This window comes from Oncorhynchus gorbuscha, linkage group LG10 (genome assembly GCF_021184085.1).
Source record: "Oncorhynchus gorbuscha isolate QuinsamMale2020 ecotype Even-year linkage group LG10, OgorEven_v1.0, whole genome shotgun sequence".
Classification (NCBI taxonomy): Eukaryota; Metazoa; Chordata; class Actinopteri; order Salmoniformes; family Salmonidae; genus Oncorhynchus; species Oncorhynchus gorbuscha.
In genome coordinates, this window is record NC_060182.1 from 41288702 (window position 1) to 41307705 (window position 19004).

Sequence of the window (19004 nt, forward strand, 5' to 3'; positions counted from 1 at the left end):
TTAACCTATCCTAGGTATTCCTTAAAGAGGTGGGGTTTCAGGTGTCTCCGGAAGGTGGTGATTGACTCCGCTGTCCTGGCGTCGTGAGGGAGTTTGTTCCACCATTGGGGTGCCAGGGCAGCGAACAGTTTTGACTGGGCTGAGCGGGAGCTGTACTTCCTCAGTGGTAGGGAGGCGAGCAGGCCAGAGGTGGATGAACGCAGTGCCCTTGTTTGGGTGTAGGGCCTGATCAGAGCCTGGAGGTACTGAGGTGCCGTTCCCCTCACAGCTCCGTAGGCAAGCACCATGGTCTTGTAGCGGATGCGAGCTTCAACTGGAAGCCAGTGGAGAGAACGGAGGAGCGGGGTGACGTGAGAGAACTTGGGAAGGTTGAACACCAGACGGGCTGCGGCGTTCTGGATGAGTTGAAGGGGTTTAATGGCACAGGCAGGGAGCCCAGCCAACAGCGAGTTGCAGTAATCCAGACGGGAGATGACAAGTGCCTGGATTAGGACCTGCGCCGCTTCCTGTGTGAGGCAGGGTCGTACTCTGCGGATGTTGTAGAGCATGAACCTACAGGAACGGGCCACCGCCTTGATGTTAGTTGAGAACGACAGGGTGTTGTCCAGGATCACGCCAAGGTTCTTGGCGCTCTGGGAGGAGGACACAATGGAGTTGTCAACCGTGATGGCGAGATCATGGAACGGGCAGTCCTTCCCCGGGAGGAAGAGCAGCTCCGTCTTGCCGAGGTTCAGCTTGAGGTGGTGATCCGTCATCCACACTGATATGTCTGCCAGACATGCAGAGATGCGATTCGCCACCTGGTCATCAGAAGGGGGAAAGGAGAAGATTAATTGTGTGTCGTCTGCATAGCAATGATAAGAGAGACCATGTGAGGTTATGACAGAGCCAAGTGACTTGGTGTATAGCGAGAATAGGAGAGGGCCAAGAACAGAGCCCTGGGGGACACCAGTGGTGAGAGCGCGTGGTGAGGAGACATATTCTCGCCACGCCACCTGGTAGGAGCGACCTGTCAGGTAGGACGCAATCCAAGCGTGGGCCGCGCCGGAGATGCCCAACTCGGAGAGGGTGGAGAGGAGGATCTGATGGTTCACAGTATCGAAGGCAGCCGATAGATCTAGAAGGATGAGAGCAGAGGAGAGAGAGTTAGCTTTAGCAGTGCGGAGCGCCTCCGTGATACAGAGGAGAGCAGTCTCAGTTGAATGACTAGTCTTGAAACCTGACTGATTTGGATCAAGAAGGTCATTCAGAGAGAGATAGCGGGAGAGCTGGCCAAGGACGGCACGTTCAAGAGTTTTGGAGAGAAAAGAAAGAAGGGATACTGGTCTGTAATTGTTGACATCGGAGGGATCGAGTGTAGGTTTTTTCAGAAGGGGTGCAACTCTCGCTCTCTTGAAGACGGAAGGGACGTAGCCAACGGTCAGGGATGAGTTGATGAGCGAGGTGAGGTAAGGGAGAAGGTCTCCGGAAATGGTCTGGAGAAGAGAGGAGGGGATAGGGTCAAGCGGGCAGGTTGTTGGGCGGCCGGCCGTCACAAGACGCGAGATTTCATCTGAGAGAGAGGGGAGAAAGAGGTCAGAGCACAGGGTAGGGCAGTGTGAGCAGAACCAGCGGTGTCGTTTGACTTAGCAAACGAGGATCGGATGTCGTCGACCTTCTTTTCAAAATGGTTGACGAAGTCATCTGCAGAGAGGGAGGAGGGGGGGGAGGGGGCGGAGGATTCAGGAGGGAGGAGAAGGTGGCAAAGAGCTTCCTAGGGTTAGAGGCAGATGCTTGGAATTTAGCGTGGTAGAAAGTGGCTTTAGCAGCAGAGACAGAGGAGGAAAATGTAGAGAGGAGGGAGTGAAAGGATGCCAGGTCCGCAGGGAGGCGAGTTTTCCTCCATTTCCGCTCGGCTACCCGGAGCCCTGTTCTGTGAGCTCGCAATGAGTCATCGAGCCACGGAGCGGGAGGGGAGGACCGAGCCGGCCTGGAGGATAGGGGACATAGAGAGTCAAGGGATGCAGAGAGGGAGGAGAGGAGGGTTGAGGAGGCAGAATCAGGAGATAGGTGGGAGAAGGTTTGAGCGGAGGGAAGAGATGATAGGATGGAAGAGGAGAGAGTAGCGGGGAGAGAGAGCGAAGGTTGGGACGGCGCGATACCATCCGAGTAGGGGCAGTGTGGGAGGTGTTGGATGAGAGCGAGAGGGAAAAGGATACAAGGCAGTGGTCGGAGACTTGGAGGGGAGTTGCAATGAGGTTAGTGGAAGAACAGCATCTAGTAAAGATGAGGTCGAGCGTATTGCCTGCCTTGTGAGTAGGGGGGAAGGTGAGAGGGTGAGGTCAAAAGAGGAGAGGAGTGGAAAGAAGGAGGCAGAGAGGAAAGAGTCAAAGGTAGACGTGGGGAGGTTAAAGTCGCCCAGAACTGTGAGAGGTGAGCCGTCCTCAGGAAAGGAGCTTATCAAGGCATCAAGCTCATTGATGAACTCTCCGAGGGAACCTGGAGGGCGATAAATGATAAGGATGTTAAGCTTGAAAGGGCTAGTAACTGTGACAGCATGGAATTCAAAGGAGGCGATAGACAGATGGGTAAGGGGAGAAAGAGAGAATGACCACTTGGGAGAGATGAGGATCCCGGTGCCACCACCCCGCTGACCAGACGCTCTCGGGGTGTGCGAGAACACGTGGGCGGACGAAGAGAGAGCAGTAGGAGTAGCAGTGTTGTCTGTGGTGATCCATGTTTCCGTCAGTGCCAAGAAGTCGAGGGACTGGAGGGAGGCATAGGCTGAGATGAACTCTGCCTTGTTGACCGCAGATTGGCAGTTCCAGAGGCTACCGGAGACCTGGAACTCCACGTGGGTCGTGCACGCTGGGACCACCAGAGTAGGGTGGCCGCGGCCACGCGGTGAGGAGCGTTTGTATGGTCTGTGCAGAGAGGAGAGAACAGGGATAAACAGACACATAGTTGACAGGCTACAGAAGAGGCTACGCTAATGCAAAGGAGATTGGAATGACAAGTGGACTACACGTCTCGAATGTTCAGAAAGTTAAGCTACGTAGCAAGAATCTTATTGACTAAAATGATTAAAATGATACAGTACTGCTGAAGTAGGCCAGCTGGCAGTGGGTGCGTTGTTGACACTACACTAATCAAGTCGTTCCGTTGAGTGTAATAGTTTCTGCAGTGTTGCTATTCGGGGGCTAGCAAGTGCTCAAGTGCTTCCTTTAGTTTGGCAGTTACCTCTATAACCACAATTGTTATCAACATGACACAAAATACATTCTAAAACTGGCAGCACAGTGCAATGGAAAAGGTATGTTTCCTCATCTGCCAGCTCAATCCCAGTATGAAGAGACTCATTATTTTCTACTTTAATTAGTAAAACTACATCCCCAAGCCGCCACCACACCGTAGCTGATGCCTTCACTTAGTCTAAATCATATGTGGTCCAATTCCCTGTGTGTGTGTGTTTGTGTGTGGCCAGCACTCCAGTACTAAATTGTGACTGGCCCAGGAGGACACCAGAACATGGTTGGTGGGTGACGGTAACTCATCTAAAACCCAGGCTTAGTGTGGGGATCAAATCCCTGCATGATTGAGTGTCTAATTTCATTCACCATGCATGACAGAGCAAGCTTAGAGCACACAGGCAGACATGTGGGGACACACAAACACACAGCTCCGACTCCAACAAGCCAGCAGAGGATGGGCTGTATGGGGGGGGGGGTTCCCTAGAAGCGTACAAAGTACTATGGGAAATTTTCCACGCTAGGCCAGGTAACGGGAGAGAGGAAGAAGAGAAATGTGACAACACGACAGTGCCTTGGTGTAAGAAAAGGATGGGAGAGGGAGGTGGGGTGAGAGGAATGCCAGGAATGAGCTCAATTCCAATGTTCCCCCTTCTCCCCAAAGTGTGCACTCACACACTCAAGGATTTAGGGGCGAGTGCATTCATTGGATTGGTAAAGACTGAGTATCTGCAATATGTCTCACACCAGGCCAACACTTTTAATCCCTTGAAGGGGAGTGCTTGAGTGAACAAGTGCACACTTCAGAAAGATGGGGGTGGATGGTGTAATAGGCTACTCAAGAGATAACTGCTTCAATTTTCAGGCTGACCATCCGTCCCTGTCCTGGGTTGATGTTGTTATTCCTGACAGCCTTGCCAACTGTAGCTAGGTCCAGGTCCAGACGGCTAGCGGTCTAGTCCCACACGCCAGACACTTCTTGTGTGCTATTTGCCTGTGGACCAGGTTACATTCAGTCGGACCACCAGACCTCAGACCACATGAACAATCTCTCTCCTCTTCACTTGTCCTTCTGACCACGGGCTGACGAGGAAAACGTCACAATCGCATCACCGAGTCGATGGGAAAATCATTAGGAACCAGCTCAAAATGTGACACCACACTGGAGATTGCATTTGTGGTTGTCACTGTCAACTCCAGAGGACCGCATGATGAATCCTAGAGTGATGCTGCCCATCAATACCTTCATGGGTGAATGAATTAGAACGATATTACAAAATGCCCTGATCAAAATTCCACTCACTGTCGTCACTCGGTCTGTCCAAGTGTATGGTCTTGGATTATAGAATTCTAGCATAAATCAAACACCCATCCCCATACTTCTGAAGTCACTCGTTTATATCAGACTCTTGGTCCTGTCAGTTCTCTCAGCAGTGAGTGTGGCGCTGAGATGAGGCCCAGACTGCAGATCAGTAGTACTGCAGGCATATAGTCACTGTCTGTGTGACATGATCAAGGGTAAAGACAACACAGCTGTGGCTGGAGGACTCTGTCATATCCAGTTGCACCAGCCTGTCTGAACAGGACAGAGCTAGCCTGGTTCCAGACCTGTTTGTGCTTTCTGGGCATCATCACGGCGTGACAATGCCCAAAGGAGTTGGGAAGACGGCACAAACAGATCTGGAACCAAGCCAGGACAGGGCTGATGTGAGATGGTGACAGCTCCGGGCGAAGTCAGCCCACTGCTGTTCTCCCACTGCCTGGTCTGTGCTGCTCCACTCTTTCCACAGCCAACCTTCCTCCTCCACTAACACACAGCAAAGGCCAGACAGGACTGAGGAGCATGATAAATATACAACCCAAAATAACAGTCTTTCCTCTTATGCCAATGAACCAGTTACAAAATGTGTAAAACTGCAATTTTATCTGCTTGTGGAGTGTTGACTTCCGTGGCCTTGTGAGGATGGATTCCAACTGGTCCCACACCTCGACACATTCATGATCTTTGGAAAGGTTCACCATCACTGGTTCAATTTGATCTCCCAGGGAAATCTCAAAACACAATTCAAAGGATGGCCAATCTTCAGAAAGAGATAATCCACATAATGAAACAATCGTCTCCAATTTGCATCAGTGCAGTGACACACTAATAGAAGAGTAACTACCTTTATGATGATGGTATAGTATGATTGGCTATAGTTTGTTTCAGATGACGGCTAAGACAGGTTACATATAAGAATTGGTAAAAACCATGTAAAAGAGACAAATGGGACTCAATTTTATGCATTTATTCATGTAGTTATTTCACTGATTCAAAGGCTCAAGGCTGGGTCAGCGATTTAATAGCCAAAAATACTCTAGATTTTGTGGTTAATTTCTTTATCATCTGCTTTCTTCACTTGTTCTCTTCATTTTTTTGGACTATCCTTCCATAAAAATGCCACAACTTTGAAAAGTGCATTTCTTCAAAACTTCTTTTTTTCTCCTTCTTTCCCCATAAAAACATTTCCCCCATCTTCAAGGCTTATGAGGTCACAAATTCGCAAACAAGAAACAACCAACATTTTCCCCCAAAGGTTTTATAACCATCCTGTTCAGACACACAAACAACCTTCTCCTTTTTACACAGCCAGAGAAGAACAAAAAAGATTAAACATAAACTCCCAAACCTTTTGTACAGAGAAATCAAACTAAACAGAGAAAATGTATTTTATATTAGTCCATGTTTTTATCCTCTGAATTCACTCCCTCTCAGGTTTCTGCCATTTAAATGTGGGAGGGGAGGGAGATTCACACATACCAGGTTCAGGTCTGTGTGTCTATTGACATGAAGCTCTGTGTGTAGTAAGTAATATCAGTCAGTCAGTCCATCATACCACGCTGCTGGTCGGTCTGTTCTTTATATGGATTAGGAACCAGTTGTATGTCTAGAGGCCATTTTCCCAACAAGTCACCCAGTAATGTCAATGATGGTGCGTCTGTGTGTCATCAGTTTCAATCTTTCAGAGTAGGCAAGATAAATTGTGTGTATATGTTAAGAGTCTCAGTGTGGGTAGGTCTAAGCCAGTCCGAATCCCTCTGAGCATTCCTGAATGGCCAGCAGCAGCATGTGTCTCAGTTTCTCGTAGCTCTCGTAGGCTGGGAGGTCCAGCTGGTTAAAGCTATATAGGAGAGAAGGAGAGGTTAGGCAGGAATCAACGACCACCAACAATAGATTGGATATTTTCACTCAATACATGAATGCATGGGGTGAATTCCAGTGTCTCTTCCCCTCAAAACATCAGGGGAAGATAACATAAGAGCACTTCCTTACTTACCATTTTGAGGAGGACATGAAGCCTAGACTAAGGACTTTTTGATGTTGTGTGTACACTTGTGTTATTTACCAGGTGTGAGCTGTGTGAGTGTACATTACTTTACCAGGTGTGAGCTGTGTGGGTGTACATTTCTTTACCAGGTGTGAGCTGTGTGAGTGTACATTTCTTTACCAGGTGTGAGCTGTGTGGGTGTACATTTCTTTACCAGGTGTGAGCTGTGTGGGTGTACATTTCTTTACCAGGTGTGAGCTGTGTGGGTGTACATTTCTTTACCAGGTGTGAGCTGTGTGAGTGTACATTACTTTACCAGGTGTGAGCTGTGTGGGTGTACATTTCTTTACCAGGTGTGAGCTGTGTGGGTGTACATTACTTTACCAGGTGTGAGCTGTGTGGGTGTACATTACTTTACCAGGTGTGAGCTGTGTGGGTGTACATTACTTTACCAGGTGTGAGCTGTGTGGGTGTACATTTCTTTACCAGGTGTGAGCTGTGTGGGTGTACATTTCTTTACCAGGTGTGAGCTGTGTGGGTGTACATTTCTTTACCAGGTGTGAGCTGTGTGGGTGTACATTACTTTACCAGGTGTGAGCTGTGTGGGTGTACATTACTTTACCAGGTGTGAGCTGTGTGGGTGTACATTTCTTTACCAGGTGTGAGCTGTGTGGGTGTACATTTCTTTACCAGGTGTGAGCTGTGTGGGTGTACATTTCTTTACCAGGTGTGAGCTGACGGTAGGCGGTCGGTGGAGCGGTCATCGCGGTGGATCTGGAACTTCTGTATTCCGTTCATGCCCTCCAGCGCGGCGAAGCCCTGCAGAGGAACCTTGGACGTGCCCGTCACGAACTGCAGGAACTTGGCTCTGTCCGCCTGGTCGAAGGAACGCAGGGCCCGCCAGAACCACTGGATCTGAGGTGAGAAACGGTCAGGGTCACACCTACACTACACAGACCAGTAGCATACAACCAATATTAATGCATAATATATAATACAACCAATAGACCCATCTGGTATGTGTGACATCATTGGGACTGGGTTGTATTCACCATGCACTAAACTACAGAAAACAGACTGCAAAAGGGAGGGATTACCTGGAACTTGTCCAATAAGATTGTGTTTTCTGTTGCTAAATTATACTACATTTTGCTCTTACGAATACGACCCTTGTGTCTATATGTCTCTGTATGCACTTGTATGGAGCTGGACTGTTACTTGTGGTACTCGGTGTGTGCGTCTACCTGTATGGAGCTGGACTGGTACTCGGTGTGTGTGTCTACCTGTATGGAGCTGGACTGGTACTCGGTGTGTGCGTCTACCTGTATGGAGCTGGACTGGTACTCGGTGTGTGTGTCTACCTGTATGGAGCTAGACTGGTACTCGGTGTGTGCGTCTACCTGTATGGAGCTAGACTGGTACTCGGTGTGTGCGTCTACCTGTATGGAGCTAGACTGGTACTCGGTGTGTGCGTCTACCTGTATGGAGCTGGACTGGTACTTGGTGTGTGTGTCTACCTGTATGGAGCTGGACTGGTACTTGGTGTGTGCGTCTACCTGTATGGAGCTAGACTGGTACTTGGTGTGTGTCTACCTGTATGGAGCTGGACTGGTACTCTATGTGTGTCTCTACCTGTATGGAGCTGGACTGGTACTTGTGGTACTCGGTGTGTGTCTACCTGTATGGAGCTGGACTGGTACTTGTGGTACTCTGTGTTGGCCTTGAGGTCATCTATATCTATAGTGGGCAGGCCAGATATGAGCAGCTCCAGCTCCTGCTCTGTGAAGATGGAGATCAGCCTCTTGGGGATGATCTCGTAGAAACCCTCCAGATAGGCTGACAGCTGCTTACGGATCGCACCTGCAGGAGGAGGAAGAGGGAGTGACCGTGTAGACTAACACACTTACAAAGCTACCATTTTACACAAGTAGTACTTCACTACAAGACTTTCAGCCGTGCAACATTTGACAACGTATGCGCCTATTTTACAAGGTTAACTCTAATAAATGTATACCATGTATACAATATGTATATTACTAATTTGGGTGCTTGACTGGATGTTCACAAATGTACTTTTAAATGCTGGGTTTCTGTAAAGCACTTTGTGACGACTGCTGATGTAAAAAGGGCCTTTGAAAGTACATTAGATTTTACATTTACATTTAAGTCATTTAGCAGACGCTCTTATCCAGAGCGACTTACAAATTGGTGCATTCACCTTATGACATCCAGTGGGACAGTCACTTAACAATAGTGGATCTAAAACTTAGGGGGGGTGGGGTGAGAGGGATTACTTATCCTATCCTAGGTATTCCTTAAAGAGGTGGGGTTTCAGGTGTCTCCGGAAGGTGGTTGATTGATAAATGTGTCAGGTTTCTACGTGTTGGTGTTGTCTCGGGTTCTCACCAGTCATCTTCATCTGACAGACTAGGTGAACGTACTCCTTTTTGTTCTCCTCGGTGACAATGATGTTGCCTCCGTTAGGCTTCAGGTCCCGCACCTCACACACACCAAACTCCTGGACCTGGAGGGGGGGAAGAAAGGGGGAGGGAAGGAGAGAGCATGGAGAGAGTTCAGCAGAGCCGCCACAGAATTAAATCAAATCCATGAGGGGTTCACCGACGAAAGCGAAAAGATAAAAAAAGGTCATTTTTAGTCATGGCTGGCATCTGTTAAGTTATTAAAAATCTGAGACTTGCCTATCTTGAGGCACTCAGTCGCATAATTAACAGTTTTCTGAGTTTTGTTAAAGGGACATTTCCAGAAGTTCAACTTCACATTCATCATGTCCGGCACTACCCCGACCCAACGCATGTGAAAATGGCGCGTTTCTATGTTTTGTATTTAAAAAATAACTTTTTTCCAATGTCATCTTGTGATTTCAACCAATTAAGTTGGCAATGCCTACTCGTAATTGGTTGAAATCACATGATGCACACCAGATGATGCCATTGGGAAAACCTAACACAGAGCCCAATTTTCACATGCGTTGGGTCGGGTTAGTGCCGGACATGATGAATGTGAAGTTGAACCTTTTGGAAATGTTCCTTTAGTATAAAAGAGACGAGCGCACACACACACACACACACCGACACACACGAACGTACCTCAGTGCTAAACGTCAGCTCATAGCCCAGAGTGGAGACATCATTCTCCAGCAGGTAGACAAGGCCCTGGAAGAATGGGTAGTCCTCACTCTCCATGTCTGTGTACCTGAGAACAACATAACACCGGCAGCTAAATCAACTACTGAAACACTCCACAAATTAACAAAACATCTCTTGCTACGTACAAGTACATCTCAATGATCTGAACACAGTTTCCCTTAGTGGGACAAAATAAAAAGTGGTATTGAACTGAACAACAGTTCACAGATGAAGGGTTATACTGAGTACATGTCATTGTATCTGTAGCCGAGAGGTAAAGAGCAGGAACCGCGTGTGAAGTAGTGTGTGTGTCCACAGCCCCCCTACCTGACACTCTTGCCCAGGATGTGCTTGTAGAAGCTGCGTGTGAAGTAGCACTCCAGTAGTCGGTTGTCGTAGACGGCCTTGGCCACCACGCGACCTACGAACTTGAAGTAGCTGAGGTGGTTTGGGTTGCAGTGGGACGAGGGGTTAATGGTGTAGGTGACCCTGTCGCCAGGCGAGGTGCGGAACAGGGCGTACATGGCGTTAAACATCTCCCTGGAGATGATCATGTACCACTCTCTCAGCAGACCTCCGGCATCCTGACCCTCCTCCCCTTCAAACACTATGTACCTGGGAGGTGGGGGGGGAATGTAGGTCAGTACACTTGACTGTCATTCTGTCATGTGGAGAAACAGGCAGAGAACAGAGAGAGAGAGAAAGAGAGGGACATGAAAAAAATAGACAGATGGAGAGAAAGACAGAAACCATAAGAGACAGAGGAAATAAGAGTCCCCCGTTCCTTACAGTCTGTTCTTCATGTCCTCGGGGCTCTTGCGGTGCAGCTCTCTGTAAGAGTCTTCAAAGACGTGGTCCCTCCTGACGTGGACAGCCATGTCCTCCTTCCTCAGACCCTCGTCCAGACGCTCCAGCTCCTGACGGAAGTATCTGGAGTGAGGGAGTGAAATTAGTAAAGAAAGAACCTACAATGTTATCATGAGAGAGACACGTTCCACCTAAAGGACCAGTGTTCGATCTGGAGCGATCAGGGTTGTGTTCATTAGGGCAAGCAACTGTATTGGAAGTGTTTTGCAACAGAATACAAAATTAGAGCTTGTTTATTGGACAAGTCCAGGATGTTCCTCCCGGTTTCATTCTATTGTCTTCCATTAGGTGCCTAATTAACACTAAAGAAGCCTTCCTTACTTCCGCTTGACGTCAAAGTCGAGGATACGGATGTAGTCGACCAGCACAGCGAAGGGTCCGTCAGCCAGGTGGGTGGTGGACTGACGCAGAATCTGGTTAAGCACGGTGCGGTGAGTCTCTGTAGAGGGAATGAAGGAGGGAGAGAGAAAGAAAGGAAACATGTCAGTCGCATTTTAGGTCTTGATTCAGGCTGAATCTCAAGATTTTTCCTTGACTCCTCACGTCTCCTCTCCTCGTCACCAAGGAAATCACTGAAGGAAAATATCTGCTTTCCTTTGACGTTTTGAGAGTCCGGGAAGGAGAGCGGATGCAAGGGAAATACATGAGTCACCCCCTGCTATACCCTCCCATCACTGCTCTCCAGTCTCCAAAACTCACCGGCAAAGCGGAGGAACTTCTGTGTGTCGGGAGGCAGGTTGGAGGAAATGTGCATGGAGGAGGGTTCCCTGGAGAAGAAGGGGTCCAGAGAAGAGGGGGTGGCGGGGGTGAGGGGCGCAGGGGACAGGGGGGGAGGCTCATCTTTGATGTGGGACAATTGGCTCTCCCTGGTGTCCCTGACGGGGGGCTTGCTCTCCCTCTCTGTGGCATGGACCAGGAAGAAGGCCTCCACTGCCGGCTGAAGAACTGAGGGAGAGAGAGAAAGAGGAGGGTGAAAGAAAGAGGAGGGTGAGTAGAGGAGGGTGAGTAGACTGCTGAATTCAAGTACCCAAACTCGTCCAATAACACTCATTTTACACATCTTATTCTTACCATTTTGTGGCTATTAACAAAACCCAGTTCCAATGTTTCATTGCCTGAGAGTACAATCAATACCACTACTTCTTATACTTTAAGCACATTGGTTCAGGGAGAGGAACATATAGCACCCAGGAAGGTGTAGTAAAACAGTTTGAGGTTTACTACGGTTAACACATACCCAGAACGGCGTGCTGATCATGTGACTCCTCCAGTTCCTTCAGGCACTCCCCGAGCATGTCCCACAGCTCGTCTAACAGAAGCTGCTCGCTTAGCAGGGGGAGGTCTGGGAGACGCTCCTCTGTCTCGGATTGGCCGTTGCCTTCTTCATCTGCATAAGAGAAGGAAATACAAAGCACACGTTAGACTAGCTCTGGCTGCATTCCAGGTCCTATTTTTTAGCAGTTGTGCCGCACATCTCTGACGATGCATCGTTTATCATATGAACATGGGTCCTGAGACGTTAACATCTTCAGGTGTTATGAGATGTAATAATCTGTGCAGTGTGACTGCAATTGAAGACGTCCTGCAGAAACTATTACACTCAACGGAACGACTTGATTAGTGTAGTGTCAACAACGCACCCACTGCCAGCTGGCCTACTTCAGCAGTACTGTATCATTTTAATCATTTTAGTCAATAAGATTCTTGCTACGTAGCTTAACTTTCTGAACATTCGAGACGTGTAGTCCACTTGTCATTCCAATCTCCTTTGCATTAGCGTAGCCTCTTCTGTAGCCTGTCAACTATGTGTCTGTTTATCCCTGTTCTCTCCTCTCTGCACAGACCATACAAACGCTCCTCACCGCGTGGCCGCGGCCACCCTACTCTGGTGGTCCCAGCGCGCACGACCCACGTGGAGTTCCAGGTCTCCGGTAGCCTCTGGAACTGCCAATCTGCGGTCAACAAGGCAGAGTTCATCTCAGCCTATGCCTCCCTCCAGTCCCTCGACTTCTTGGCACTGACGGAAACATGGATCACCACAGACAACACTGCTACTCCTACTGCTCTCTCTTCGTCCGCCCACGTGTTCTCGCACACCCCGAGAGCGTCTGGTCAGCGGGGTGGTGGCACCGGGATCCTCATCTCTCCCAAGTGGTCATTCTCTCTTTCTCCCCTTACCCATCTGTCTATCGCCTCCTTTGAATTCCATGCTGTCACAGTTACTAGCCCTTTCAAGCTTAACATCCTTATCATTTATCGCCCTCCAGGTTCCCTCGGAGAGTTCATCAATGAGCTTGATGCCTTGATAAGCTCCTTTCCTGAGGACGGCTCACCTCTCACAGTTCTGGGCGACTTTAACCTCCCCACGTCTACCTTTGACTCTTTCCTCTCTGCCTCCTTTCCACTCCTCTCCTCTTTTGACCTCACCCTCTCACCTTCCCCCCCTACTCACAAGGCAGGCAATACGCTCGACCTCATCTTTACTAGATGCTGTTCTTCCACTAACCTCATTGCAACTCCCCTCCAAGTCTCCGACCACTGCCTTGTATCCTTTTCCCTCTCGCTCTCATCCAACACCTCCCACACTGCCCCTACTCGGATGGTATCGCGCCGTCCCAACCTTCGCTCTCTCTCCCCCGCTACTCTCTCCTCTTCCATCCTATCATCTCTTCCCTCCGCTCAAACCTTCTCCCACCTATCTCCTGATTCTGCCTCCTCAACCCTCCTCTCCTCCCTCTCTGCATCCCTTGACTCTCTATGTCCCCTATCCTCCAGGCCGGCTCGGTCCTCCCCTCCCGCTCCGTGGCTCGATGACTCATTGCGAGCTCACAGAACAGGGCTCCGGGCAGCCGAGCGGAAATGGAGGAAAACTCGCCTCCCTGCGGACCTGGCATCCTTTCACTCCCTCCTCTCTACATTTTCCTCCTCTGTCTCTGCTGCTAAAGCCACTTTCTACCACGCTAAATTCCAAGCATCTGCCTCTAACCCTAGGAAGCTCTTTGCCACCTTCTCCTCCCTCCTGAATCCTCCGCCCCCTCCCCCTCCTCCCTCTCTGCAGATGACTTCGTCAACCATTTTGAAAAGAAGGTCGACGACATCCGATCCTCGTTTGCTAAGTCAAACGACACCGCTGGTTCTGCTCACACTGCCCTACCCTGTGCTCTGACCTCTTTCTCCCCTCTCTCTCCAGATGAAATCTCGCGTCTTGTGACGGCCGGCCGCCCAACAACCTGCCCGCTTGACCCTATCCCCTCCTCTCTTCTCCAGACCATTTCCGGAGACCTTCTCCCTTACCTCACCTCGCTCATCAACTCATCCCTGACCGTTGGCTACGTCCCTTCCGTCTTCAAGAGAGCGAGAGCTGCACCCCTTCTGAAAAAACCTACACTCGATCCCTCCGATGTCAACAATTACAGACCAGTATCCCTTCTTTCTTTTCTCTCCAAAACTCTTGAACGTGCCGTCCTTGGCCAGCTCTCCCGCTATCTCTCTCTGAATGACCTTCTTGATCCAAATCAGTCAGGTTTCAAGACTAGTCATTCAACTGAGACTGCTCCCTCTGTATCACGGAGGCGCTCCGCACTGCTAAAGCTAACTCTCTCTCCTCTGCTCTCATCCTTCTAGATCTATCGGCTGCCTTCGATACTGTGAACCATCAGATCCTCCTCTCCACCCTCTCCGAGTTGGGCATCTCCGGCGCGGCCCACGCTTGGATTGCGTCCTACCTGACAGGTCGCTCCTACCAGGTGGCGTGGCGAGAATATGTCTCCTCACCACGCGCTCTCACCACTGGTGTCCCCCAGGGCTCTGTTCTTGGCCCTCTCCTATTCTCGCTATACACCAAGTCACTTGGCTCTGTCATAACCTCACATGGTCTCTCTTATCATTGCTATGCAGACGACACACAATTAATCTTCTCCTTTCCCCCTTCTGATGACCAGGTGGCGAATCGCATCTCTGCATGTCTGGCAGACATATCAGTGTGGATGACGGATCACCACCTCAAGCTGAACCTCGGCAAGACGGAGCTGCTCTTCCTCCCGGGGAAGGACTGCCCGTTCCATGATCTCGCCATCACGGTTGACAACCCCATTGTGTCCTCCTCCCAGAGCGCCAAGCACCTTGGCGTGATCCTGGACAACACCCTGTCGTTCTCAACTAACATCAAGGCGGTGGCCCGTTCCTGTAGGTTCATGCTCTACAACATCCGCAGAGTACGACCCTGCCTCACACAGGAAGCGGCGCAGGTCCTAATCCAGGCACTTGTCATCTCCCGTCTGGATTACTGCAACTCGCTGTTGGCTGGGCTCCCTGCCTGTGCCATTAAACCCCTTCAACTCATCCAGAACGCCGCAGCCCGTCTGGTGTTCAACCTTCCCAAGTTCTCTCACGTCACCCCGCTCCTCCGTTCTCTCCACTGGCTTCCAGTTGAAGCTCGCATCCGCTACAAGACCATGGTGCTTGCCTACGGAGCTGTGAGGGGAACGGCACCTCAGTACCTCCAGGCTCTGATCAGGCCCTACACCCAAACAAGGGCACTGCGTTCATCCACCTCTGGCCTGCTCGCCTCCCTACCACTGAGGAAGTACAGCTCCCGCTCAGCCCAGTCAAAACTGTTCGCTGCCCTGGCCCCCCAATGGTGGAACAAACTCCCTCACGACGCCAGGACAGCGGAGTCAATCACCACCTTCCGGAGACACCTGAAACCCCACCTCTTTAAGGAATACCTAGGATAGGTTAAGTAATCCCTCTCACCCCACCCCCCCTAAGTTTTAGATGCACTATTGTTAAGTGACTGTCCCACTGGATGTCATAAGGTGAATGCACCAATTTGTAAGTCGCTCTGGATAAGAGCGTCTGCTAAATGACTTAAATGTAATGTAATGTAATGTAAATGTCCTGGAACGCACCCACTGTGTGTTGTGGTTAATGGTCCAATGCAGCCATTTTATATCGACATTAAGTACCTTACTGTAATACATTTCCATTCAAATGGGCAAAAATAGTTTTTTAGCATAAGAACTTCCTCAAACAATAATTTCACTAAGACTGTCTGGGAATGGTCTGAGCGGGAGGGGAAACCCAGCTGTTATTGGCAGAAAGGTCTAGAACTTTTTGTTATTGGCCAATTAACCAATTTATCGCATGGTGACATCACCATAGAAAGACGAAAGTACCGCCCATGCAAACCTGCTGATCAGAAGATCGTTAAACTACGGTGTTGCCGTAGTTTAACGGCAGTCTTACCCAGGGGTGCAAGGTCCTGCTCCAGAGGGGATGGCTGGTCTACATCCATGGGAGACTCATCCCTCTGGGCTGCCTGGGGCTCCGACACTGACCCTACCTCCGACTGGAGAAGAAATGGTAGGGGGAGGGTAGGATGACAAAAGTAGGTGCAGAGAGAGGGAATATTTGGGCAGATGGGAAGAGCGAAAGAGAGAAATGTGATCAATATAAAATGGCAGACAGTTCACTGGAAAAATTAGTGTACCATGCTGATGCATGATGACATTGACATCCTCATAAACCTGCAGACAGAGAGGGGGTGACTGGGAGGGGGGCTAGAAGCATGAAGCCATGACAGCTAGCCAATACAGACCTCATCACATCATACAGTAGAGAAAGCAGGCAGCACCTCCATTCCAGAGCTGGCTTCAAACACTATTTGAAATCTTCCAAATAATTTCAGCATCTGTTCTAGCCTGTCTGGTCATTCCAATACTGAATGCAGTGGATATTTGGCATATCTCCCATCTCCATCTGTTTTCAGCTTTCATCATGTCAGCGGTATGGAGGTTGTCGGTGTGAGATTGCGGGCTGTACGATAGGCTGATTTCAAATGCACCGATGGTGTCAGTAGCAGTGTGTTGGTATCCGTGTTTGGAGTAAGATCAATATGCATGGAAATGTAATCGATAGTGTGAGCATATGGTGAGTATGAATGTAAATCAGACCTTGGTTAAAACAGTATTTGCTTTTTAAATACTTCAGCTACACTTGATATGAGCGTGCCTGATAGAATAGAACCAATGCTAAAAGTGCAAAAAAAAAAACATCTGGTACTATTTGAACCCAGGTCTAATGAATAAGCATGTAGTCAGTATGCATCATTTAGTCAACAGCACACAAATGTGTGCTTGTGTGGATCAATAGGCATGTAGTCATGTTTGCTCAGAAGCAGCAGTAGTCGGTCAGTGCGTGCGTTGCGGCCCATCATGCTAACCGTTGCAGCGCTCGCCGTGGCGGGGGCAGGGGGGGCAGCGGCGGGGGCATGGGAGGCAGCCACGGAGGATCCGGCGACAGAGGCGGAAGGCGGGGGTGCCTGCTGGAGGCGGCGTGCCCGCTGCCCCTCTCTCACCATCTGGATGATGGCGTCAGCCTCGGCTTCAAGCTGACGTACCGCTGCTTGGATACTGCTGGCAGAGCCCAGACTGGTGGAGCCTGGACACACAGGAGACAAGTTACATAACACTGACCCAGAGCAGAGAAAATCTAGACTAGAGAAGCTGACATTCCTGATTAAAATCAGGAAAATAACAACCTTGCCAAAGAAAGCTGTCAACCAGTCATGTCTTTAAAAAAAACTTGTTGCTAATTTAAAAACAAACATTTTTCATATAATTTCTAAAATGAACAGACTGATGACTCTAGCCATTCCTATGAATGATTTTGCCGTGTGTATGTGGGAGCGTGTGTAGTAGTGTACGGTTGTCCTACCTAGTCGTCCGGTCTGCTTGGCCTTCTTGTTGGCGCGGCGCGTGTCCTCTCGGAGTTGGATGATGACCTGCAGAACCCGCAGGAAGAACTTCTGGGTGGACGTCTTCGAGGTCAGGGAGGACATGCAGGGCAGCTGCAGCTCCCGCCCGCCCAGCGTCCGCTTCTGGGCTGCCACGATCACCACGCTCTCCGAGCCGTCGAACCTGCGCCCCCGCCAGCACGCGAGGACGGGCGACAAGGCGAAGTACAGTCATTATACAGAAACAGACCAGTGGTAGAGTAGTAGGCAAAAGTTGTGGCTTAAATGATCAGACAGACGGATTGTCGAGTAAACGAAACGTTACAATTGCCGCCTTGCATTTCTTAACTTTTTGAGCATCATGACCATGTAAAACTAAAATAAAGATATTATTTCTATTTCAAGCCTTGCTTTGTGGTTTTCCTATTTCTTAACACCGTGTGGGTCTCTATTCTCCCACCTGAAAGTGTGTGTCGTATTTAACCAAACCTGAATAGGTCAAGTTGACACTAAGAGAGAACCAGTGATGACTATCCATTAACATGACACTGTAATCTCCAGAGAGCCGTGTCTTTATGAGAGCTAAATGTCAACTTAATCAAAGCCGCCTCTAAAAGGCTGCTCCAACAGGATACTGTCATTAATACTGTGCATTTAGCCTCAAGATACTGAAATCCTTCTACAAGTAATCACTTCACAGTCTTCCTTGTCCTACTATGTAGCTACTTGAGTTAATAGACACTTAGCTTAATCTGTGTCTAGCAAACTGGCCTAACTGAAAACCCTACCTCTGAAATGTAAAGTGATGTTTAGTCTAGTAATTAGGACAATACCAGTATAGCAATATTTTTTCCAGGGCAAAAATCAAAACACGAAGCAGACCAAACTCTTAGATCATTTAAAAACCTTCTGTATCTAAAATATTGTGTGCTTTAACTTTCGAGGCGGTTTTCCTTAAGACGTTTTGTTCCCTTTACACAAGAATAACGAGTATCACAATACTGGTATTACTGGGCTTAATCTGGGTCCAGAAATGCAGCTGGTACTATTTTCCTCCCCAGACCCCCTCTCTCTTCACCTGCTAGAGTTTACCCCTAACTATCTCAGAACTTCTCTCTTCACCTGCTAGAGAGCTTACCCTAACCCCTGACTATCTCAGAACTTCTCTCTTCACCTGCTAGTTTACACCTAACCCCTGACTATCTCAGAACTTCTCTCTTCACCTGCTAGAGCTTGCCCCTAACCCCTGATTATCTCAGAACTTCTCTCTTCACCTACTAGAGTTTACCCCTAACCCCTAGCCATCTCAGAACTTCTCTCTTCACCTGCTAGAGAGCTTGCCGGCCTTCAGCCTGGCAGAGAGGGAAGTGTCCTCGGCCGGGGCGTCAGGTGACTGGGCGTCGGCCCGGGCTCTCCTCTGCTGCTCCAGGTTGTACTCACGCAGCTCAGCCAATAATGTGCCTAGAGGAGAGAGGGGAAGACCACCAGTGGTCATCAACCGGTCGACAACAAAGCCTTTGCATACCAATTTTTTTTGTTTTGTGCTGTTGGCTGTAAGTGCAACTAATTCAGCAGCGCCGGGAAGGCAAAGTATTCCAATTTTGAACCATTTCCTCGACCCCCCTCCTCCCAAAAAAGCTTATTATTATGCTCACTCAGCTGTGCCTCACAAGTAATACAACAAGTTATCTATTACCAGTGGGCTCATATACCTACAATA

General features: G+C 49.2%; 1 protein-coding gene across 1 annotated transcript in view; it reads right to left on the minus strand.

Annotated features, from left to right (window-relative positions):
- Nucleotides 1-5500: 5500 nt before the first annotated feature.
- huwe1 (HECT, UBA and WWE domain containing E3 ubiquitin protein ligase 1) overlaps nucleotides 5501-19004 on the minus strand; it is an 86598-nt gene continuing 73094 nt past the window's right edge. The window contains 14 exon segments of the mRNA XM_046366126.1: nucleotides 5501-6388; nucleotides 7260-7450; nucleotides 8214-8395; nucleotides 8942-9059; nucleotides 9643-9748; nucleotides 10009-10296; nucleotides 10471-10611; nucleotides 10870-10987; nucleotides 11248-11493; nucleotides 11786-11935; nucleotides 15796-15898; nucleotides 16772-16989; nucleotides 17266-17468; nucleotides 18610-18745. Coding sequence (XP_046222082.1) covers nucleotides 6286-6388; nucleotides 7260-7450; nucleotides 8214-8395; nucleotides 8942-9059; nucleotides 9643-9748; nucleotides 10009-10296; nucleotides 10471-10611; nucleotides 10870-10987; nucleotides 11248-11493; nucleotides 11786-11935; nucleotides 15796-15898; nucleotides 16772-16989; nucleotides 17266-17468; nucleotides 18610-18745 — 2303 coding nt within the window. The 3' untranslated portion in view covers nucleotides 5501-6285.